This window comes from Harpia harpyja, chromosome 1, assembly GCF_026419915.1.
Source record: "Harpia harpyja isolate bHarHar1 chromosome 1, bHarHar1 primary haplotype, whole genome shotgun sequence".
NCBI lineage: Eukaryota > Metazoa > Chordata > Aves > Accipitriformes > Accipitridae > Harpia > Harpia harpyja.
This window is the reverse complement of record NC_068940.1, coordinates 106,082,622-106,102,356: the sequence shown is the minus strand read 5'-3', so window position 1 is coordinate 106,102,356 and position 19,735 is coordinate 106,082,622. Positions and strand designations below refer to the sequence as shown.

The following is a 19,735-nucleotide window of genomic DNA, read 5'->3' as shown; positions in this document are numbered from 1 at the left end:
ATTGTCACCTTCTGATCTAAATCTTCCCTTACCTATCAACTGGGATGTTTATAACCACTTTTCTTAATTCAGAGCTGAGAATACCATGTCTCTTTCAGATTCAGCCTTTGACACAGACATTGATCATGACTGGATTGTACTCGGATAGCTTGATAATAGGGGTGTTGGAAGAAATTAGAGGTTAGACATCAGTATTAGCTTCTCCAGCATGTCCAAAATAAGTAATAAATAGGACATGCACTCAATTAGGTAATCCCTGGAAAGCAGAACTTGCCTCACCCAATAGTAATGTAGTCATGAAAGCTTTATTTTCGAGTGAAACATTCATTGCCATTGATCACAGGGTGGTGTATTAACGAGAAGGAGAATGCTGCATCTGCCACTACAGGCGCTGCTCATGATAAAGTACGAGCTGGGTGAACTGGAGAGGCAGAAGAAAGGCTGTGGTGACACTCAAACATATTTCTTGAGCAGAATATTTCAAGCATATTTCTGTCCGCAGCCAGACAGCAGTGATCTGTAGGTGCTGGGATGAGCCGAGTCATTGGGCAAGGTCTGGGGAAGCTTTGGGGTGAGGAAATGAGACAATTTTATCAAGGCTGACACCTCTTCCTTAACTGAAACCACTACCAAGGAAGAGATTTATGCATATGCCTAGCTTAGAGCATCTGTCTGATCCCATTGGCATCGGTGGTACTACTTAAGCACTTAAAAATAGACATTACTTTTAGCTAACTTTCTGAAATGGATTAAACTTCATGTGTAAAAGATATTCGATAAGGCAAATCAGCTTCTAACTTCTGATGTCCTACTGTTGTCTGAACGTTTACATACAAAAGCTGCTGACCTTCTCCCTGATCTCTTCAGTTGACTGTGTGTGATCCAAGGTAATTGTGTATTAAGATCTTTACCACTCAGCAAAGAAGTTATTCAGAAACAAAAGAGTACTTGCATCTGGATTAAATCCTAATGTATCCAGTATAGTACCTTTTAACTTTGCTATAAAACCTTGCTGGATAGCGAGGCAAGAGCTAGCAAACTGCCGACGTGCAGTGGTACAAAGCCTACGATGAAAATGCTTCTGGATCTAAACCTTCAGAAAAATGGTGGTTGCTCAAGGAGCAACACTGCTTGCTGCAAACCCCCCCCCCTGCGCTACAAGAATGGACATGTTTTCAGGAAGGATGGAATATTTAAAGATGTGAAGTTGTGACAGAGAGGAAGTAATGAAAAAGAAGAAATGCAAAGAAAAACACATGTGGGAGGCATAGAGAGAGCTTAAAAGCAATGGAAGAGTTTTTGAGAAACAGTTCTATTTGAAAAAAGTGACTCGTTTGTACAAAGCGTGTTATTTAGCTATGGCAATTGCACTGCCCTCAGTGGAGAAGAAGGGGTAAACCCAGTGTCTGTTTCTAGCAGTGTGATTTTTTTTTTTCTTCACGTAAAGAATAAATCCATGGAGAAACTAGTGAAGCCTAATTCTTGGAGCAGGGGGATTATTCCCTTTACATCAAAGATAATCCACATAATATTCAAGAAGTATTAGACAGCTTTCATGGACAGACTTAAAGGGGAAATCTCCAAGAAACATATTCTAAGAGAAGAATTGGTAATGGTTTTAAACTAAAAGAGGGTAGATTCAGAGTAGATCCAAGGAAGACATTTTTTACGATGAGGGTGGTGAAACCCTGGCACAGGTCACCCAGAGAGGTGGTGGATGCCCCATCCCTGGAAAAGTTCAAGGTCAGGTTAGACGGGGCTCTGAGCAACCTGGTCTAGTTGAAGATGTCCCTGCTCATTGCAGGGGGGTTGGACTAGATGACCTTTAAAGGTCCCTTCCAATCCAAACCTTTCTATGATAATCGATCGGCTCATAGGATGATAACATAAAATAAGATTGTAAGGGACTTTTGAAGTATCTACTCCTGTTCCTGCTCAAAGCAGGGCCAGTTTCACAGATCAGAGCCTTGTCCACTCAAATTCTGCCTATCTCCAGAGATGGAGATCCCACTCTGTGGGTACGTGTTCTAGTGCTGCACCACCCTCATAAAGAACTTTTTTCCCCCTTATATGCAGTTCCGATGTGGGTGAATTTGAGTTGCACTTAGAGAAATGGTGATGCCCTTGTTCAGAGCAGAGCCGTGGTAATCGAGGAAGGCTTGTGGACTATTCAGAAAACATAAGTGTGACTGTACTGTTGTTCTAGCTGTGGATATAAGTGCTCTCGAAGACGGTGTGTGCCTGAACAGAGTTGAGCAAGAAAAGCTAAGGCATGAAATAAAATGCAAATAACAAGTGATTTAAGAATAACGAAAATAATTTTACAATTATATAAGGCATAAAAAAAGACAATAACTGTCATTTGAATATTCAGTAAAGCAGGAGAGCTGTTAAAAAATTTCTTTTTGTTTTTTTTTTATTTTTTATTTTTTAATTAATTTAACTTTATTTTTACATACTACAAAGCAGGCTGCAACCAGGTGAGTGTCATAGTTAATGCCTGTAACAGCAGGGTAAATACCTCTGTCTCTAACAGGTAAGAAATCAGTTAGAAAGTGCATAAAAATGAAAAATGCTTTAAAATGGGCTGGACCTCACAAACTTTGTTGTAGAGTACTTGTGATATTCCAGATGGTGAAGACAACTGAGGTGACATTAATAATGAAACCCCTGATGGTCCAGAAAACCAGCGAAAGGCAAGTGTACTTCTGTCTTTAAAATGAGGGGGGGGGAAAAAAAAAAAGAAAATTATAGGCCAGGTATTTGGACTTCAAGTCCCAGGAAGATATTGGAACAAAAAGTCAAAACCTATCTTGTAAGCACTGAAAAGATGCTGAAGAGGAGAGTCACAGTTAACCTGTGTGAAGCTTTGTCAGCTCCATCTAATTCCCTTGTATGACACTGTTAGAGATGGAAAGGAAACAAAGTCATGTAAACTGAATTAAAAAATAAACAAACTTGGCACTCTTTTCTAAGATAGTCTTGTAAGTGGTTTTGGAATGTGATGTAGAATAAGCAGAATGGGTGCAGAGCTTTGTTCAATGTGTAGTTATTGAAGATTTAATGTCAAAATGGAAGGATTTGCCAAGCAGAATCGAACAGGCTGTGCTGTCAGTGCACTAATAATATTTTTACTGAAAATTGGATTTTGGCAGGGTGTCTTGAGACTTTGGTAAGTCAGGCTTAGAGTTCCACAATCACAAATTTGTGAATGAAAAAAAGTATATGAAGTTCTCTGAAGGGGTTAAAAAATAATCTAGTGCTCAACGACAGCATAGGAAAATGCTGCTCAGGTGCAGTTCTGTGAAGGATTTTGGGATTACCAGGAAGCACAAGTGGATTTGGGATCAACAATGCCCGGCTGTTTTGAAATAGGCAAAAAAAATCCCTAACGGGATGTACAAAGGCAGCGGTACGTCCGAAATAATCCTTCTGATCTTCCCTGATAAGGCAGGAGCCGGAGGTTTGGGCTGTGCCCGGGTTTGGTCCTCACTCTTCAAATCGATGTAGACAGCTGGAGTCGGTCCAGCTGAGAGCGATGGAAACGATCAGCGGGTCAGAAACAAATTAGGGGCGTTTGGGCCAGAGAAGAGGAGATGTGAGTGGAGGCGGTGGTCTTCAAACGTCTCCAGGCGTCCTGCCAAACTGGAAGGGCACCATGTGTCTTTCCTGTTCGGGTTATATAGGGTTAAATTACAGGAGGAGTTTTAGAATTTAGGAATTTATTTTAGATTAGCTATGTAGAAAAAAAGTTTAATGTCTTAACATTAAAAGCAGGGAAGCACTGAAAAAGATGTAGGAACCTTTATAAGCTTTTTTGGAAGCCTTTAACACCAAGCCAGGCAAGCATGCGTCACTTTTGCCTTTTCGTTGTTGTCTGTTCACAAATCAGTTTTTCCTAAATTTCTGAAAAGCTGCCTTTTTAAAAAAAATTAATCCAGCACCTCTGTTCTTTTTTTAACTCCATGTAATACTTTGATTTGCCTTTGTAATATATTAATTTTCTGTGTCCTCAATGACTCTATCAATTAACATTGCCAGGCATATGTAACCTTTTTGGAGGGGAATATGCTCCCTTACATTAGCAGTGCTTTAGGGAACTGCTGGTAATCTAGTGATGTTTAACACAGAATTAGGTGGTCTTACACACCAGTATTAGATGTGGTAGGAAAAATATCTTGTGTTGTCTGTGGGTTATTTGACTGTGAAATTCTTATTAGCATTGATTTTTTTTTTTTTTTCCTGAATTATTCTTAATGTTAGGTGGGGAGACAAAACCTCAGGATTTTTCTTAGTTTTCTGTAAAAACTAAGTAATACTCAGAAGAAGAAATGGTTTAAGCTTTTAAATTTTTGTGCAGTATCACGTGGGAAAAAAATAAAATTAAATTCTCCTGTAGGGAGAAGCAGGGATCTTTTTTTGACAAAAAACTGCCTCTTTATGCAAAAAAATCTAGTACTTAAGAGAAATATTGAAATAAGACCTAACACCTCAGGCCTTGCTAGTTATAGTAATTCAAAGAATTTAATTGATTTCTTGGAGGAAAACCAAGCACAGCTTGTTTCAGTGTCTGTAAACTATAGTTAAATCCATTTGGCATCCTTTTACTTTCAACTTAAGAGTTTAGATGAGCAATTTTGAAGCCCAAAGATATAGTTTTCAAGTGCAAGGAAAGATTTTTCTGTATTTTAAAACCGTGTGAGTGTAAGTTTCTATTTAAAGCACGTTTCCCTGATGTTTGGAGTGGGAAGGAAACATACTTATGGAAAAGCTGTCTGTTGGCTCTTCAAAGAAGAAGAAGAAGGGACTAGTATTGTGCCTGATGACATTTTATCTGTTTTCATTCAAATGCAGGTTCCTTCAACCCTTTCATAATTGTCTCTATAAATTCAAACTGTTGTTAGCTCATCATATATAGATTTTCTTTTATTTTAAACCCATGACATGTTGTAGTTCCTGAGTAGATAAATAACTCTGTACTGTAGCTATTTCAATTCATCTCGGTTTTAGTGACCCTTCAGGGTATCTTGGGCAATCCACTCATATCAAGATAATTAGGGCAAGTCACAGCATCCCAAAAAGGGGTCACTAGTGCAAGAACAAAGATCGATTATTGCTAGTCTGCGTGGTGCCCAGAAGATGCTAGTCCTGAATACTGGCAGATGCCGTAAGATGAGCTGTAAGGAGTTTGCAGTTAAATGGTGAGATAAATGCTCCGTGACAATATACCAAGGTGGGGGGCAATCCGGACAAGGGTCCTCTTTCCCATTAGGTAAACAGGTGACAATAAGCTGGGCCATTAAACCCAGTTTGGGCACTTTCTCCTCGGACCGTAGGAAGGATTGACCTCCCGGTATAAAAGGATTGCACGAATGTGCTCAACAAGGCACGTTTAAAAGCCTTCCTTAAAATAAACGCCACCTTCCATGTGTCTCGCTTGCTGGCTAAAGACGAAATAAAAAGACTTTTCTTGTTCATCTCTCTGAAAGGCACCAGGTGAACCACGGAAACAAGCTGCACATCTGGAAGCCCTTCCAAAAAATGTGCTTTCATTTCAGGAGTGAACAGGATCAGAGATGGTGGTTTGGAAGCCGGGCAGAGGCTTTTTGTATCATCATCATAGGGTTGCCAAGTGGAGCTGTTGCAGTTGCCTTTGTCTTATAATTAGCATCTCGAAATAGTGATTACTATATATTAATTACCTAATCCTTCTTCAATGTTCTGGCAGTGGAGCCTGCATGGAGTTCATTACTTACATCTAAATTTATGGTGGAGAATTTTGCTGGTATTTGTTCTGTTTTTCAGGGAAGCATCAGCCATGTGTGTCCAGCAATCGGTTACCAATAGTCCTTGAGCTGCTAATCGTGACAGTGGTAAAAATGAACCTGTCATGACTATGTAATTCTAGTACGTACAGCTCGTCCCTTACATACATTACAAAAAAAAAAAAAAAGTGGAGTGCATAAAGTGTTGTTTCTCGGCTCTTCCTTGAGGACAGCAATGTGTTGAAGGAATGACACTGTTTGCTAATTTAACCCCATAAGAATCCACCTCGTGCCTCTGGCAATTGCTGCGCTCCACAGTTTGCTGGATCTTGTAGTACGGGGAAGCGTAAGCAAGGCTGCTTCATGGGGGGCTGGGGAACAATTAATTTGCTTTGGTTTGCTCCAAATGGGACGCTGATTTATTCTAAGTTTCAGGTTGGGGATAGACCTTGAAGTGCAAAGCAGGACTTGATAGGAAATAATTTCTTTTTGTGTTCAGCTTGTGCAATAGTACAAATTACCTTGTTCAGAAATGAAATCACATTGATTCAAAGGTGTGCTGAGTTTTGTTACTAAGAAAACTTGGGTAGCCTTTCTGTGTCTTTGGGAGGTCTTTGTAAGTTCGTTGGTAGATATCTGCTACTGCACCTGCAGCTAAAACTTTAAACCGTCTTCAAAACAGAGGGAAGAACCAAGCAGAATGGCCAGTATCTTTAAGAGGGGAGATGAGTTTCACAAAGCTGTCCCTAAACATCAGATAAAGTTACTTGGCTAATGCACAGACAGCTCAGATGTCACTTGAGATCTAGGTACCTTTTTTCCCCTCAATCCTATAACTTTGTGGTTGGTTTTGCCCCAGTGGGTAAATTCTGACTGTCCTGACTTGAAAGGAGTGGGGAGCAGGAGGCAATAGCATGTCACCGTTCTGCAGTGTCTCAAGTTTGGTCGCTGGTGGGCAGCATATTGCTTATGGTTAGATTTGAGAGGTGGGTCCTTCCATCTCCCTTCTCAACGAGTCACTAGTCAACGCTACCCTTTCTCTTCCCCCTTTGGAAGGCGAGGGTATATCTTACCACTTGCTGTGGCTTTTTCTCTTCCATCCCTGGGTCAGTTCTCCAGCAGGTGACAGCCCTGCTCTCAGCAGGTCACGGCGTGGGATGAAACGTGATCTGCTTCTAGACCAAACCGCTGCCCAGCTTCTTCCCTGCAGAGAAACCAGCTCCGGTGTCTCCTTCTGGCCAGCGTCCTTGTCCTTGATCATCCCGTTGCACTAAGTTAATGGTGTCCTCCTGATCTTACTGCTTTTCATCCTTGTCACCTTCTCCTTGAGCTCTGCTTTCAAGGAGATCCCACTAGCACTCAGGTCATGCTGGGTCTCTTCTACGTTTTATTTTCCAGTAGCTAAATGCCCTTGGAACCCAATGCAAGACTTAGAGGCTTCAAAAGTTGAGACTTCTACTGTGCTCAAGGCAGAAACAGCCATTCCTCTGCCCTGATAATAGGACACTGCAGCTATTGCGGTTCCCTATCTTTGGTCCTTCTGACTCTTTTCAACCCCTGCTTCCAAAATCCCTAATAAAACTCCATTTTGCTTCCCTGCTGGTGTTTTTATGCCCTGAAAAGTGAGTAAACACAACATACTGTTGTGTCTTTAGCTGATCCACACCCTCGGACTGTGCAGCACGTTATCTGCTGTGTTTACTGCCAAAAATAAGCGTATCTTGTAGTTCATTCCTGATAGCTGCGCAGGGGTAAAGTGGTTGTGGGGGAGCCTGCCGGCCGCTCTTCTAGCTCCTCTATCGTTAGCAGAAATGACTTTTAAATTCAAAATACTTTGATTGTTAATAAGAGTTGGTGTGAACTCCGTGTTCAGGAAAGTGTTAAAAAAATAGCAATTTTGCTGGTAAATATAGAAAATACGATCTTGAGCCTCTGCGATGCAACGCACGCACAACTCACGCCATTTTTGCAGACACTTCAGGTTCATGCTGCAAAAAGTTAGGGAGAGAGATGCTTAGGTTAAGAAAGGGAGAAACACACTTAGGTTTATTAACTTGCCGTTTATTCGCCGTTGTATCAACTCTTGCCTGGGAGGTTATAAATAAACCTACTATTGATCTGATGCCTTTGGAAAAGAATTCCTGTCTAGCGTGCAACGCCGATAAGCCGGCAGCTGCCTGTTCCCGAGTCCCCGCGTCACGTTTATCGCTTGGCTTTGGGATGGACTCTCGAGGAGCGGTTCCGACCCACCCTGTTGCCGCAGCCTGACCCCCACACCACCAAACACCCCCCCCACTCTGCCGGGTCCCCCCCCAACCCCGCCATTGCCGGACCGTCCCAGCGAGTCCCTCAAACGATGCCCTTTCGCCTCTCTCTCTTGCAGGAAACTTAATCTCCCCGGCAAATGACACCCCGAGCTATTTTGGAGCTGGGCTGCGGAGGGGAAAGCAAAGCGCGTCAGCAATTTGACTGGAGGAGGACAACCCAGAGGAGGGGTGGGGAGAGGGGGGTGGCACAGCCAAAAAAGTGTTTTGGCACAGCCAAAAGTCACTGCCGGGGGACTTGGGGGGACCTTCTGCCTCACGTCCCTGCCATCGCTGGGGTTTCTGTTTTATTTTCCTGGAGGAGGGGAAAGGGGAAGGGGGAACCAAAACCAACATGGTCTTCCCACGTCCTCTGTTCCCCTTTTCCCCCTTCCCCCTTCTGTCATCGCAGTAGGAATCGGCTTTTTCTTACCCTGCCCAGAGCTTTGTTTCTCCTCAGACTCTGACAAGACTCCAGGTAAGACCTAAACCTTCATCTAAAGAGAAGCTGACTTGGGGATGCTGATATCCGGCAGAAAATAGAGAATGTTTTTAGTAGCTGAGGGAGGGGTGAGGTTATTTCTGTGCCAGTGTTACTGTGCTGGAGTACGTCTTGCTTTGTGAAACATAATTGAAGATGGAGCTGAAGGTACAGATAGTAAATCCATCCTTCTGGTCTGAACCAAATATGGATTGCTTTGCTTATCTACTTCTGACCACGTTATCAAAAGAGGAAAGATTAATCTCCAGAGGAGAGGAGAGGAGAGGAGAAAAGAGAGGAAAATCAGGTTTAAAGCTGTTGATTGTACTTGATACATTTTGTCCCCAAATTTGAGATAGCAGTGTGCATGAAGAACCTGGAAAAAATAAGTTTCCTATGGAGAGGTGGCAGCAAGGAGTGTTTTTAAAAGTTTAATTTCTAGGGCATAATCTCAGTGCTACTTTTCTCTTCAGCAAGGGCTTTTTTCCCCTCTGAGCTTCTCTCCAGCATCAATACCGATTCACACTGCAGCCCCCCACCCTCCTTGCGCTTCTACAAATGGCTCTGATGAGAGATGGAGCTCGACAGCTGAGGCTATTTTCGGCCTTACAGCTCAATGGGGTGGAGTGGCTGTAATGACAATGACGTCCACTTGTTAAAATACAAGGGCTTATGTCGGAGCCTTGCTGCTAATTGTCACCAAGGGAATTCTTTGTCCCCATGGGAGTTGTGATCCCGCAACGCCCTCGCGTAGGAAATCACATGGGCTAAAACTTGAGGCAGTGTTTCTAGCTTAATATAAGCGAGTTTATTTTTCTGTTAATGCAAAGGATTTAAGAGTTGGGATTATTTGGTTCAGTGCTGGTTTTATTCGTGCGAGGGAGAGAAAGGTACATGCACTTATGCATGGGGAGAGGAAACATGCATTAGTGCCGCTGTAACATAGTGCTGCCAACTCCAGACATGTAAAAGTCTAGCCTTCTAAACCATGAGAGTAATAAAGTAAAATAAACCAGTGTGAATCCACTGTTTCTCTGAACCTTTAAAGCTCACCTGGCTCAAGTTGTCTGTCTTTGTCTGTCAACTGAGCAGATGCTGGGGTGTACCTACAGCTGGGATTCTGCCATAGCCACTTCTCTCCAGGGGCTGTGTATAAAGCAAAATCCAGTTGGGTGAAATTTGTGCTGAAATTGCTAGAATTTACATCGCTCTGTTTCTGTCCCCGGGGTGGCAAACCCAGAATTTTTGTCTTTTCCCTGTATTTGTCTCCCGCCTTCTCACCCCCACAGAGCAGGAATGAGCATCGCTGTATGCCCGAGACCTCCCTTGTGCTGTAGCCTTTATTTACACATTGTCGGAGCAGCCTGGGTGCCTTTAGGGTCAGAAGAATAAAAGGAAAAGATGCTGCCATGGAGTCTTGACGGGCTGATCTGAGCAGTTTTAGTCCTCTGGAAGTTTCTGGGGTTGTTTTGCAGCTCCGTTGAGGGGGGGGGAATCCAAAGTGAAGTCCCTATGCTGCAGCAAAGACCAAGTAGGAAAAAGTTCCTTTCTTGCATGAAGCTTCTTGAAGCTATTAGTGTGCTGGTGGAAAGTGATTGCTGGCCATATGGTTAAAAGAGGGATAAGCTTTATAACCAATAAGTCTGTCTCTGTATCAAAGAGGAAAGATAATATGTGCTTTAACCATATAAATCATCTAAGTGGCTTCAGTATCCCATGTTTAACATTAAGTGTATGCTTACTTATGTGACTGGAGGGTGATCGGACTGCCTGGTCCGGTAGCGTGCACAAACTATGCAATTTGTTCTTGGTTCTTGTTGGAATTTTCTAATGGTTTGTTTGACTCTTTCGTTTTCTACCAGTAATTGGAAATATTCAGGTGATTGATAAAGGGTTAATACTGGGAGCACGAGGTGATGCAGGTCTCTTCCTAGACGGTGCGTGTTTAGCCCTACCCTGAAGGTCACAAATGTAAGATTGTCTTGCCTTGAGCTTAGCCATCGTTTTGCTGAGGGCTGCTCACCAAGTTTAACATCATGTTAGCCACTGACCGTCTGTGAAATTTCCCTTAATGTCTCCTGTGGACTTTGAGGAGGCAATAGATGACAGGGAATGCAAATGAGCCCTACTCTGAATTGAGTTAGAAGCTTATTGCAATGAGCTTAGTTTATTACAGGTACTCTGTGTCCTGCATCTCCTACAGTACGTGGAGACTGATGTCCAAACCACCGCGGAAAGCTCTTCGATCTGCACATCAAATGACCTTTGAACATGCCAAAATCTGTTGTCCCTCACTGAAGTGGAATTTAGAGTAGCCCAAGCTAAGCTCTGAGTCCGGCTCCTCAGTGACAGATACCGTTCCTGCTCTGATGAAACAGGCATCAGATAAATTCTGCCATCTCAGATTAGTGCATTGGCGCAAATCTCTACTTACACCTGATTTAGAGACGTAATGGGCACGTAGCACTGGGTGTGCTGGTGTGCATTTCACCCCTAAAGCATCCTGTCTGGTGTGTAATGGCTTGTGGGAGTCCATCTGTGCCCATCCGATGTCACTAAGCTTGCAGCTGACACTGAATACTTGTGCTATTTCAAAGTTGTCTGTTCCCTGGGAGGTTGTTAGAAGTAACAGGGCCAGCTGGGTTACTGCTGTTTTCCCTCAGCAGAACTTTAAACATCAAAGGAAATCTGCACTTCCCATTTTACGACCTGTCAAGTTCCCTTCCCACCCACAGATGCCATTTCCTGATGTTTTTAGATGGAACAACACACGCAGATATCTCATGTAAACTATAGTAATAATAGTGCTGCCTTGATTTTTATCTAGAGCTTCTGTTTTAGTGGCATTTTTTGAAATCCAGGGATCCAGAGGTGGGAGGTTCCCTGTGAATCTTACCTTTTCCCATCAGGAGAGGAAGGAATGCAAGGCTTAGCAGTTGGCATTGTGGAGAAAGTCCAGGAAATATGAACTCTAACAGCAAGAAGATGACCCCAGATCAACAGTTTGCTGCTTCAGCAAAGAAAGGATAAACGAGGATTGAGAGAATGAGCAAGCAGGCATGGGATGAGTCTTAACGTGGTATTGGAGAGAACCTCCATGCTCCTGATCTGTATTCAGACTTCAGTGGTCTCTAGGTCTATGTGTCTGTCCTCACCTGGGCTTTATGTCCCCAAAGTCTCCGGTTATGCAGGTGTGCTACTTGTGGCTGCGTTTATCTTGGGAATATTTTATGAGATGGTTTGCACGGTGCTTTTTGCTCTTTGCCCAGAGTCACGGTGGACGGGGTTCCCTTTCTAACCATTGAATTGAAAGGCTTGGACAGAGTATACCCTGCCACCCCTGTCCTCCCTCATGCCAAAGAAAGAGCATCATCATAGGCTGCTGACTGCTTGGGGGGCAATATGCCACGGTGTGGGACCTCTATCTGCTCAGAGGTTGTTGAAGGCTTTCCAGATGTGGCTCAACATTGATGAAGCAACACGAAACCAACCCATCAGCCAGCACAGCACAGTGAATCAATCACAGGAGGTCAAGAGAGTGATGGTACCACCATCGGGACTCTCCATCAGGAATCTCCATCTCCTGCTGACTCTCCTGGTGAGCACCACCTCAGATTCCTCCAGCAGGAACTGGAGTAGTCTGGGGTAGTTCCCACTGCAAGGGACTTGCTCGCTTGTCCATGGGGAAGCAGGTGTGGGGCAGAGACCGAAAATGGTGAGGACAGGAGCGGGTGGGACGCCTTGACTGGCTGCGTGGCCGTGTGTTGGTTCCTGGGCAGTGATTTGATTTATTTGCATTACCAGACAGGTCTGTGCCCTTGTGCCTCTTTCCCCCAAAGATAAAACAGTGAAAATTTGAAAGAATAAAGACGTAAGTAAAATTACAAGGGCCGCTACTTTTCCTTCGGCGTGCTCAGAAATACCCAGATGGGAATGTGATCTCTGCTGCAAATGATTAATCGCAGAGGGATTACAAGGAGAAATATGACACTGGCAAATGTCTGAGATTAATTGGAAAGGGCATCTGCATTGACTAGGTTTATTCATGCTTTGTTGTCGGTCCTATCACTTCCAAGGGAGCTGTCCTAGCACTTGCAGAGAGTTACTTTTTTTTCGAAGTTTGAATGTACATATAAAGATTCTGAATTAGTGTAATGGTTTACTAAATTGATTAGCAAGTTACACTGTAGAAATATTAAATCTTGTCCTTTCAGTATGTTCGCAAGGCTGTCCTTTCCCTCTTACTCCTAAATCTATTTATCAGCCTAATCTATTGTGATGCATTTTATCCCATTTAAACTTATAAAATGTAGTTTATCTAGTGCAGCCTATCTAAACTATTTGATCTGTCTGAGCATTAGATTACAGCTTCATCCTTGCCGCAGGTTAGGATTTCATGCCTGGTACTGGATTTCATGCTCTCAACATGCATAAGGTGAGGTTTTTATCCCCTTTTTCAGACGGGGACTGAAGATTCAAGAGTTTGAGTGACTTTCTCACAATTATAAAAGTAAGCCAGTGGCATAGCAAGGAATAAACCCTGTTTTGCTTTCCTACCATGTCAGAAATTAATCTGAAATAATACTGATGAGCACACACTGTTTTCACTGCTCCCTGGATTTTTTTCTGGCATCCCGGCCATCCATAACGGCATAAGAACCCTTGAGCGCGAGGGCAGGTGGTGAAAGCTGGTAGAGAGCAGGGTGCGATGTAGATTACGGCACGGGACGTGGGGTTTTCACCTTGCACTAGGAGATCTGCGGACACGGTGGCTTGTACCTGTTGGAGAGAAGTGAGTTGCAAACACCGGGCGAGTGTTTGGTAGCAACAGGAGAGGGAGGGTGGACCTTGAGGCTGTGCCCACTGGAAAGAAGCATCTTGGATGGATTTGCTGCGCCAGTCTGGTTCAGGAGCAAGAGCAACAGGCACCAGATGCAGCAGCTTCCCTGTGATTTAAATGTTCTTGACTATCAGAGATACCAGTGAGCAGCTGGGACTTGTTTGGGCACTATTTAGCGCAGGGGAGGAGGATGCACAAGAGCTTTAGGAATTGAGCAGCATTCCTGCTCTCACCCTTGTGAGAGCCAGGCTTGGAGAGCATCCACCATGCTCCCGCAGAGCAGAGCTCTCCTCCAGGCATGGATACATCTCCTGGGGACTGGGCAAGGAAAACGGCGCACAGGTGGTTTGAGGGAAGCCACTGTTTGCTGGAAGGTCACCGGCTGGCTCCCAGGCAGGCGCCTCTTGTGCCAGTAGCCATCTCTCTGCTCCAGGCACTTCTCCACATTATGCAGAGCCCAGTTTGAAGGAGAAGTGAAGCAACTTTATTTTTTTGCTCTTTTTGATGCTAAGGATTTGAAGCTAGAAATGGGTCAGAGTGACACTTCTGTTTGTTAGAAACAACTAGGGACCTAGGAAGGATGAGACATGGCAATGTCTTCTAAAGATGGATCCAAGTGCTTCGATGGCACAGTACAACCAGATATTCAAGATAATGGCTGGGAAAGATTAGGACATGATCTCCGAGTCTGTGTTTTGATTGTTAATTCTTAGTTAATGTAGCGAATGTTACTGCTGGATTCTCCAGAGATGAACTTGAATCCCAGCCTCCTCTGAACATTGAAATGCTCCTTCCCCAAATTAGCAGAAGACTAATTGTCAATCAATTGGCTTCAGTGGAAATTTCCACTCACTTCAATGTACTTTGGCTCAAGCCCAAGGCTCGTATCTGTGTCTTCTAACCATTCATGCAGCTTCTCTGCTTGCAGCTTTGCAAGTGTTTATGGAAAATACATTTTAAAGCTCAAGTGAGGGCAAAGGTTGAAGGTAGTAAGAGGGACTAAAGAAGTGCAAGCTAGTTCACAGATTTCTGGACCAGCTTGAGACCAAGGGAAAAATAGTTCTGTATATTCATTGCAACTAGTACTGAAGGCGATCATTCTACAGAAAGTCAGCTGGTCTTAGCACTAATGACTGCAAGTCAATCATTCTTTTCACTATTAGTGTTTACTAAGAATGATTTTTCCCCATTACCTTTTTTTTTTTTTTCCAGATTTAAGCTTTGAAAGCATTTTCTTTAATGTCTAAAGGTTTTTGGTGGAATAATGGAATTTGCTTGATACCAGGAGACAAAAGCAACCAAATTTGAATTAATTTAGAAAGGATCAATTTCGTCTAAAGGGAAGAGTCTCTGACTGCTTCTTAAGAGTTTCTTATGTTCTTTGGAGGGGAAGAGACAGGATAGGATAGGACATAGTGTATTTCTCCTGTTAAATATAGAAAGAAGAGTAAGTTTCTTTCTGCCTTAGATCTGTGGCCCAAATGAAGTTTGAAGGTTAGCTCAGCTATACCATCTTCAATGGTAATAATGATTATTATTGGTAACAAATACATTTTGTATTTTTGTGCCACCACTTTCTCAGTATTTAGCTTTAATGGCAATTTGTGTCTTTCAATGCCCAGCAGCGTAAATGGAATGAAAAATTGTAATCTGTTATTAATTTTCATGCATGATTTGTCATACACTCCAGCAAGTACATTGTCATATATACACTGTGCACATAATTATTTATGAGACCATCCCTGTCTTGATATGAAGAAGAAATGAGAGGGGAGCCAAGACAGAGGGAAAATAAGTGATTTCCCCAAGGTCATGCAGCAGGTCAGTCCAACCCCCACTCCGTGGTGCCATCAGTGATCTGCACGTTAACGTTAACACACTGCAACAGGAGCTGGAGGAGGATGGAAAAAATAATGAAACCTCTGCTCAAATGGTGACTCAAGAAACGAAAGCAGGTTTTTGGCCTGCTCCTACTGATTTCTGCTGGAGGTCGGGGGGGATTGTGAGAGCATCTGCCATTGGGTGAGGGAGTGGGTGGATTTGTGGCCAGCGGGGAAGCCAAACTGCTGTAGGATTAAGAAGGATATTTCTGTCGCAGTGACTGGTTATTATTTCCTTTCTGAGTTACAACGCACAGTGCCCTGGTCGTTTTGCTTTGTGTGGCACTTTGAAGGTGAAAAAGCACAGATGTGACACCAGCACTGCAATCGCCCCCCAGTAGAGACCGTCCATATAGCTCAGACAGGAGCTGCATGAACTTGCTAAGACAGGAGCGTCTGGCATCGTGAGGCCAAAGAGATATAGTAGCTTGGAGAGAAATGGTGCACTCAAGTCTTCTGAGTAGGACTTCCAGAGAGGCTTGGAGCTTGGGCGCTTGCTCTCCTTACAGAGCACTATCGTCAGGTCTAATCCTGCTCCCAGGGTGAGTCAGCTGGTGCACAGTTACTGGTGCTAATGGGGTCAAGACCAGGCTTTTAGCTGTCCCATACTTATCAAAGTAGATGTTAGCCAATGCATGGAAAAGGGCTTCCTGGAGGATTAGAAGCAGAAGGGAAAGGACATCCAGGAATCCACGTAAGGAGCAGCGAAGAAGCAAGAAATGTTTGTGTGCTATGTGGACTTGAAGGGGACCCTGAAGGCAGTGATCTCTGTTGTATTGCTCTCCAGCTGAACAGGGATGGGTAGATTCTGTGTGTGAGTGAACATGGCTGTAAAGATTAGTGCCACTGATTTTTTTTTTTTATTTTTACTTTCTCGGGACACAATGGCACCAGAATTGCCATGAGCTTTAGTTTTGAATGCCGCCTAAGCCTCGTTCCCTTGGCTGGTCCGTATCATCAAACAGCTGCAGGTTGGTGCGCAGCTCCCTCTGAGAGCAGCTGAGAATAAACAGGCGATAAGAAACACCCAGCCTCGTTGCAGCTGTGTCTGGCCCTACACCATCTGGATGAGGCTGTATATAAGCCATAGATACTCATCGGCTACTGCCGCCATCAAAGTAGCTGTATCTCAGTGGTCGTGTTGAAAAGAAGCTGTGAATAAAGAGAAATATCGTCAATAATACGACAGGCATACCTGTGCGTCCTCCTAAAGGCTGGCCCCTGCAGGAAAGGGGTTTGCCGTAAGGTCTGCGTGAATGTGGTTCAGAGAACAAGGCCTAGGGATGGGTAATGACCAGAGAGGGCAAGAGGAGAGATGAAGCATGTTGTAGAAGCAGAAATTAAAAAAAAAAAAAAGGCAAAAAAAAAAAAGCAAAAAAAAAAAGGAAAAAAAAAAAGGTAAGGAGAAAGAGACAATTTGAAAAGAACAAGGGCAATGAGAGAAAAAGATGAAAATGAAGAGGAGATGAGCGTGATGGAGGAGCTATCTTGATGGGCAGACACATCTCTCAGAATTTAATGTCCATTTGTTTCTCTGTGGCTACAGAACTAGCCCATATGTTATGTAGCGTTAGTGCAGGTCACTTTCCTAGTACCAAAGCTGAAAGGGACCATCATGTTCTTTCTGTATGAACTGCCCAAAGACTTGTATTTCACCCCTGCTGTGGGGAAGTGAGCTACCTTCTCCATCAGCAGTTTATTGAGCTCAAATCTAAGAAATCTGCAGGACCTAAAATATTGCAAGGCCTTCTCACCCATAATGAGAAGGACAATGAAAACGTGACTGTTCTAGATGACAAACACCCTGACACCATGGAAGGACAGCAATTCTTTGCCTGTACCATCTAATCTGCTCTCCCTTAACATTTTTCTTTCTCACCCTTTAGGAAGGAAACCGAGATGGATTACAGCTCGTTCAGTGGAGTCCCCCGGTTCTTGACCCGGCCTAAGGCGTTTATGGTGTCTGTGGGGAAGGATGCCACCTTGAGCTGCCAGATCATTGGAAACCCCATCCCAGTTGTGAGCTGGGAAAAGGATAAACTTCCAGTCCAGTCTGGGGGAAGGTTTAAAACCACAGAAGATGGGGATCTCTATCGGCTAACAATCTACGATCTGAGCCTGGAGGACAGCGGCCAATACATCTGCCGGGCCAAGAACACCATCGGGGAAGCTTTTGCAGCTGTCAGCATCAAAGTTGGAGAGGAGACCACGGTAACGGAGTCAGCCCCATACTTCATCCAGAAACCCTCCTCCATCAAAGTAACATTGGGAGAAGATGCCATGTTCAAATGCAAAGTCCAGGGCAGCCCTCCCCTCTCGGTGAACTGGGAGAAGGATGGGAGACACCTGCGGAACCGGGCTGATGCTGGACGCTTCCAGATTGAGTCTTCTGGGGAGTCGAACGCCCTCACCATCCAGCGCGCCCGGCTGGGGGACAGCGGCACCTACACCTGCCGGGCAGAGAATCCCATCGGCTCTGCCAGCGCTTCGGCTGCGCTGGTGGTGGAAACACAGGGCTTTTCCAACCCGGGCAGCAGCAGCCACTTCGATACCAGCTGCGGCAAGACGGCATCCTTGTTGTCCCACTTGCAAAAGAGGCGGGAGGAGATCAGGAAGCTGGACATCTCTCACGGGGCTCTCGATTCAACATCTGCCCAGTCTTACTCCATGGCAGAAGGGTTGTCTGGCATCGGCTACAGTCTTTCCCGAGATTACGAAAGGGCGGCTGGACTGACCACCAAAGGGGCCCGCAACGCGACTTTTGGGGCGCTGACACGCACGTGCAGCGTGACGGAGGGGAAGCATGCCAAGCTGAGCTGCTACGTGACGGGCGAGCCCAAGCCCGAGATTGTGTGGAAGAAGGACAACGAGGTCATTTTGGAAGGGCGGCGGCATGTCATCTATGAGGATGATCAGGAGAACTTTGTGCTGAAGATCCTCTTCTGCAAGCAGATAGACAACGGGCTGTACACCTGCACGGCCTCCAACCTGGCAGGCCAGACGTACAGCTCCGTGCTCGTCACCGTCAAAGGTGGGTGCTTATGCTTCTCACTGGGGTGCACATGCCAGCAAGGAGACAGCCAATGCACTTCTGAATCGGGGTGGGAGCACGAACAAAACTTCTGCCACCGAACTGCTGCAAAGGAGTGTGGGTTAGACATGAATAAAGCTCTCCAGCTGTAAAGGGGGTTAAGTACTGGAATAGATGACCTGGGGGGGGACTCTTATCACTGGGAGGGGTTAGAAAGGGCAATAAATGGGCACCAGTCAGGGATGGATGATATAGAACTGGCTGTTTGTGGGGCAGCTGGGATGAACCAGATCTCTAAAGCTCCCATCCATCCTGGTTTTATAGTAATCTAACAGATTCCTTACCATCCTCTGGATCAGTGACTGCTAAAGTCCCATCTTACCCTCTAGGCTTTCATCACATCTGGGTTTATATCCGCCACAGTGTTTAGTCAAACTGGCACGCACGTGCCATTTAAGCAGTAGTAGAGGAAACTCCTCCCTGCAAGCTGAGTGTGTCAGGCTGCCTTGGATCCCTTGGGGGACCTACTCCAACTCTAATTACAGTCCATCTCAATTTTCCTGTACAGTGACCCACCAGCAGTCTTGTTCTTGCCAGGCTCTTCGGCCTTTTCCTAGCTTGTGTTGCTGGATAGCCTGCAGTCCTTTTATGCTCCCAGAACTCTACCAGGTCCAGGATGCCTGTGTTTTGCTGTGGTCAGTGGTGAATAACTTGCTTTCAGAGGGTCCCTCAACGCTGGTGGAGGTCAGACCAAGTTCTTCAGAATTCTGACAAAAACGTGACACACATATTTTCACAAAGGAAGCTCTAAATTTTCAAGCTGCTCTCCCATTTGGCAAGGTTACAGCAGGCAGTTTGCAACCCAGGCAGCACCTGTAAATTAGCTCTCAGATGTAAACGGCTTTGCCACCTGAGTGGCAAAATAGATGTTTTTGACTGGCAGCAAAATAAATTAGAAATCCAAATGAGTAGGAATGGTCTGTGTTTCATACCCATCTTTAAGGCTCTCAGCTTTTCTTTGGTTTTCTGGTTTCCCTTTTCTGGACCTCTCCTTTCACGCTCACCGTCTTTCCCGTCAGTGACTCAGTCCCCTGTCCATCAGTGACACCTGACCCGTGGAACTCGCTGGCACTTGTCCCACTCGTTGCTATCCCTTGGAGGTGCTGAGTGGTGTTGGGAAGGGCATTTGTCCTCTTCCATAAAGCTGTGATTACCTCACGAGTCAGGACTCGGAGCTGAAGACCGAGCCTGGCCCTTGGGTAGGGGTTCACTTTGAGGATGGCTCAAGCTCTCTTACTTGCCCAACACCTGTCTTGCAAAGACAAACACCCTCCCCTCTACCCACGCTTCTTTAATTATTCTCAATGGGTGCAACCTGTTCCAAAGGAGACGGGGAAGGCATGCGAAGCAGCAGGTCTGGGAGCGAGCACCATGG

The 19,735-nt window shown here is 44.7% G+C and overlaps 1 protein-coding gene across 17 annotated transcripts in view; it reads left to right on the top strand.

The window, feature by feature from the left end:
- Positions 1 to 8,328: 8,328 nt before the first annotated feature.
- The window catches only part of OBSCN (obscurin, cytoskeletal calmodulin and titin-interacting RhoGEF), a 194,269-nt gene continuing 182,862 nt past the window's right edge, over positions 8,329 to 19,735 (top strand). For all 17 annotated transcript variants that reach the window (XR_008238302.1, XM_052808313.1, XM_052808371.1 and 14 more), the window contains exons 1-2: positions 8,329 to 8,546; positions 17,156 to 18,300. Coding sequence is in view for 16 of the 17 variants with exons in the window: in XM_052808313.1 (XP_052664273.1) it covers positions 17,169 to 18,300 (1,132 nt within the window). In the remaining variant the exon portion in view is untranslated. The remainder of the gene's footprint in view (positions 8,547 to 17,155; positions 18,301 to 19,735) is intronic.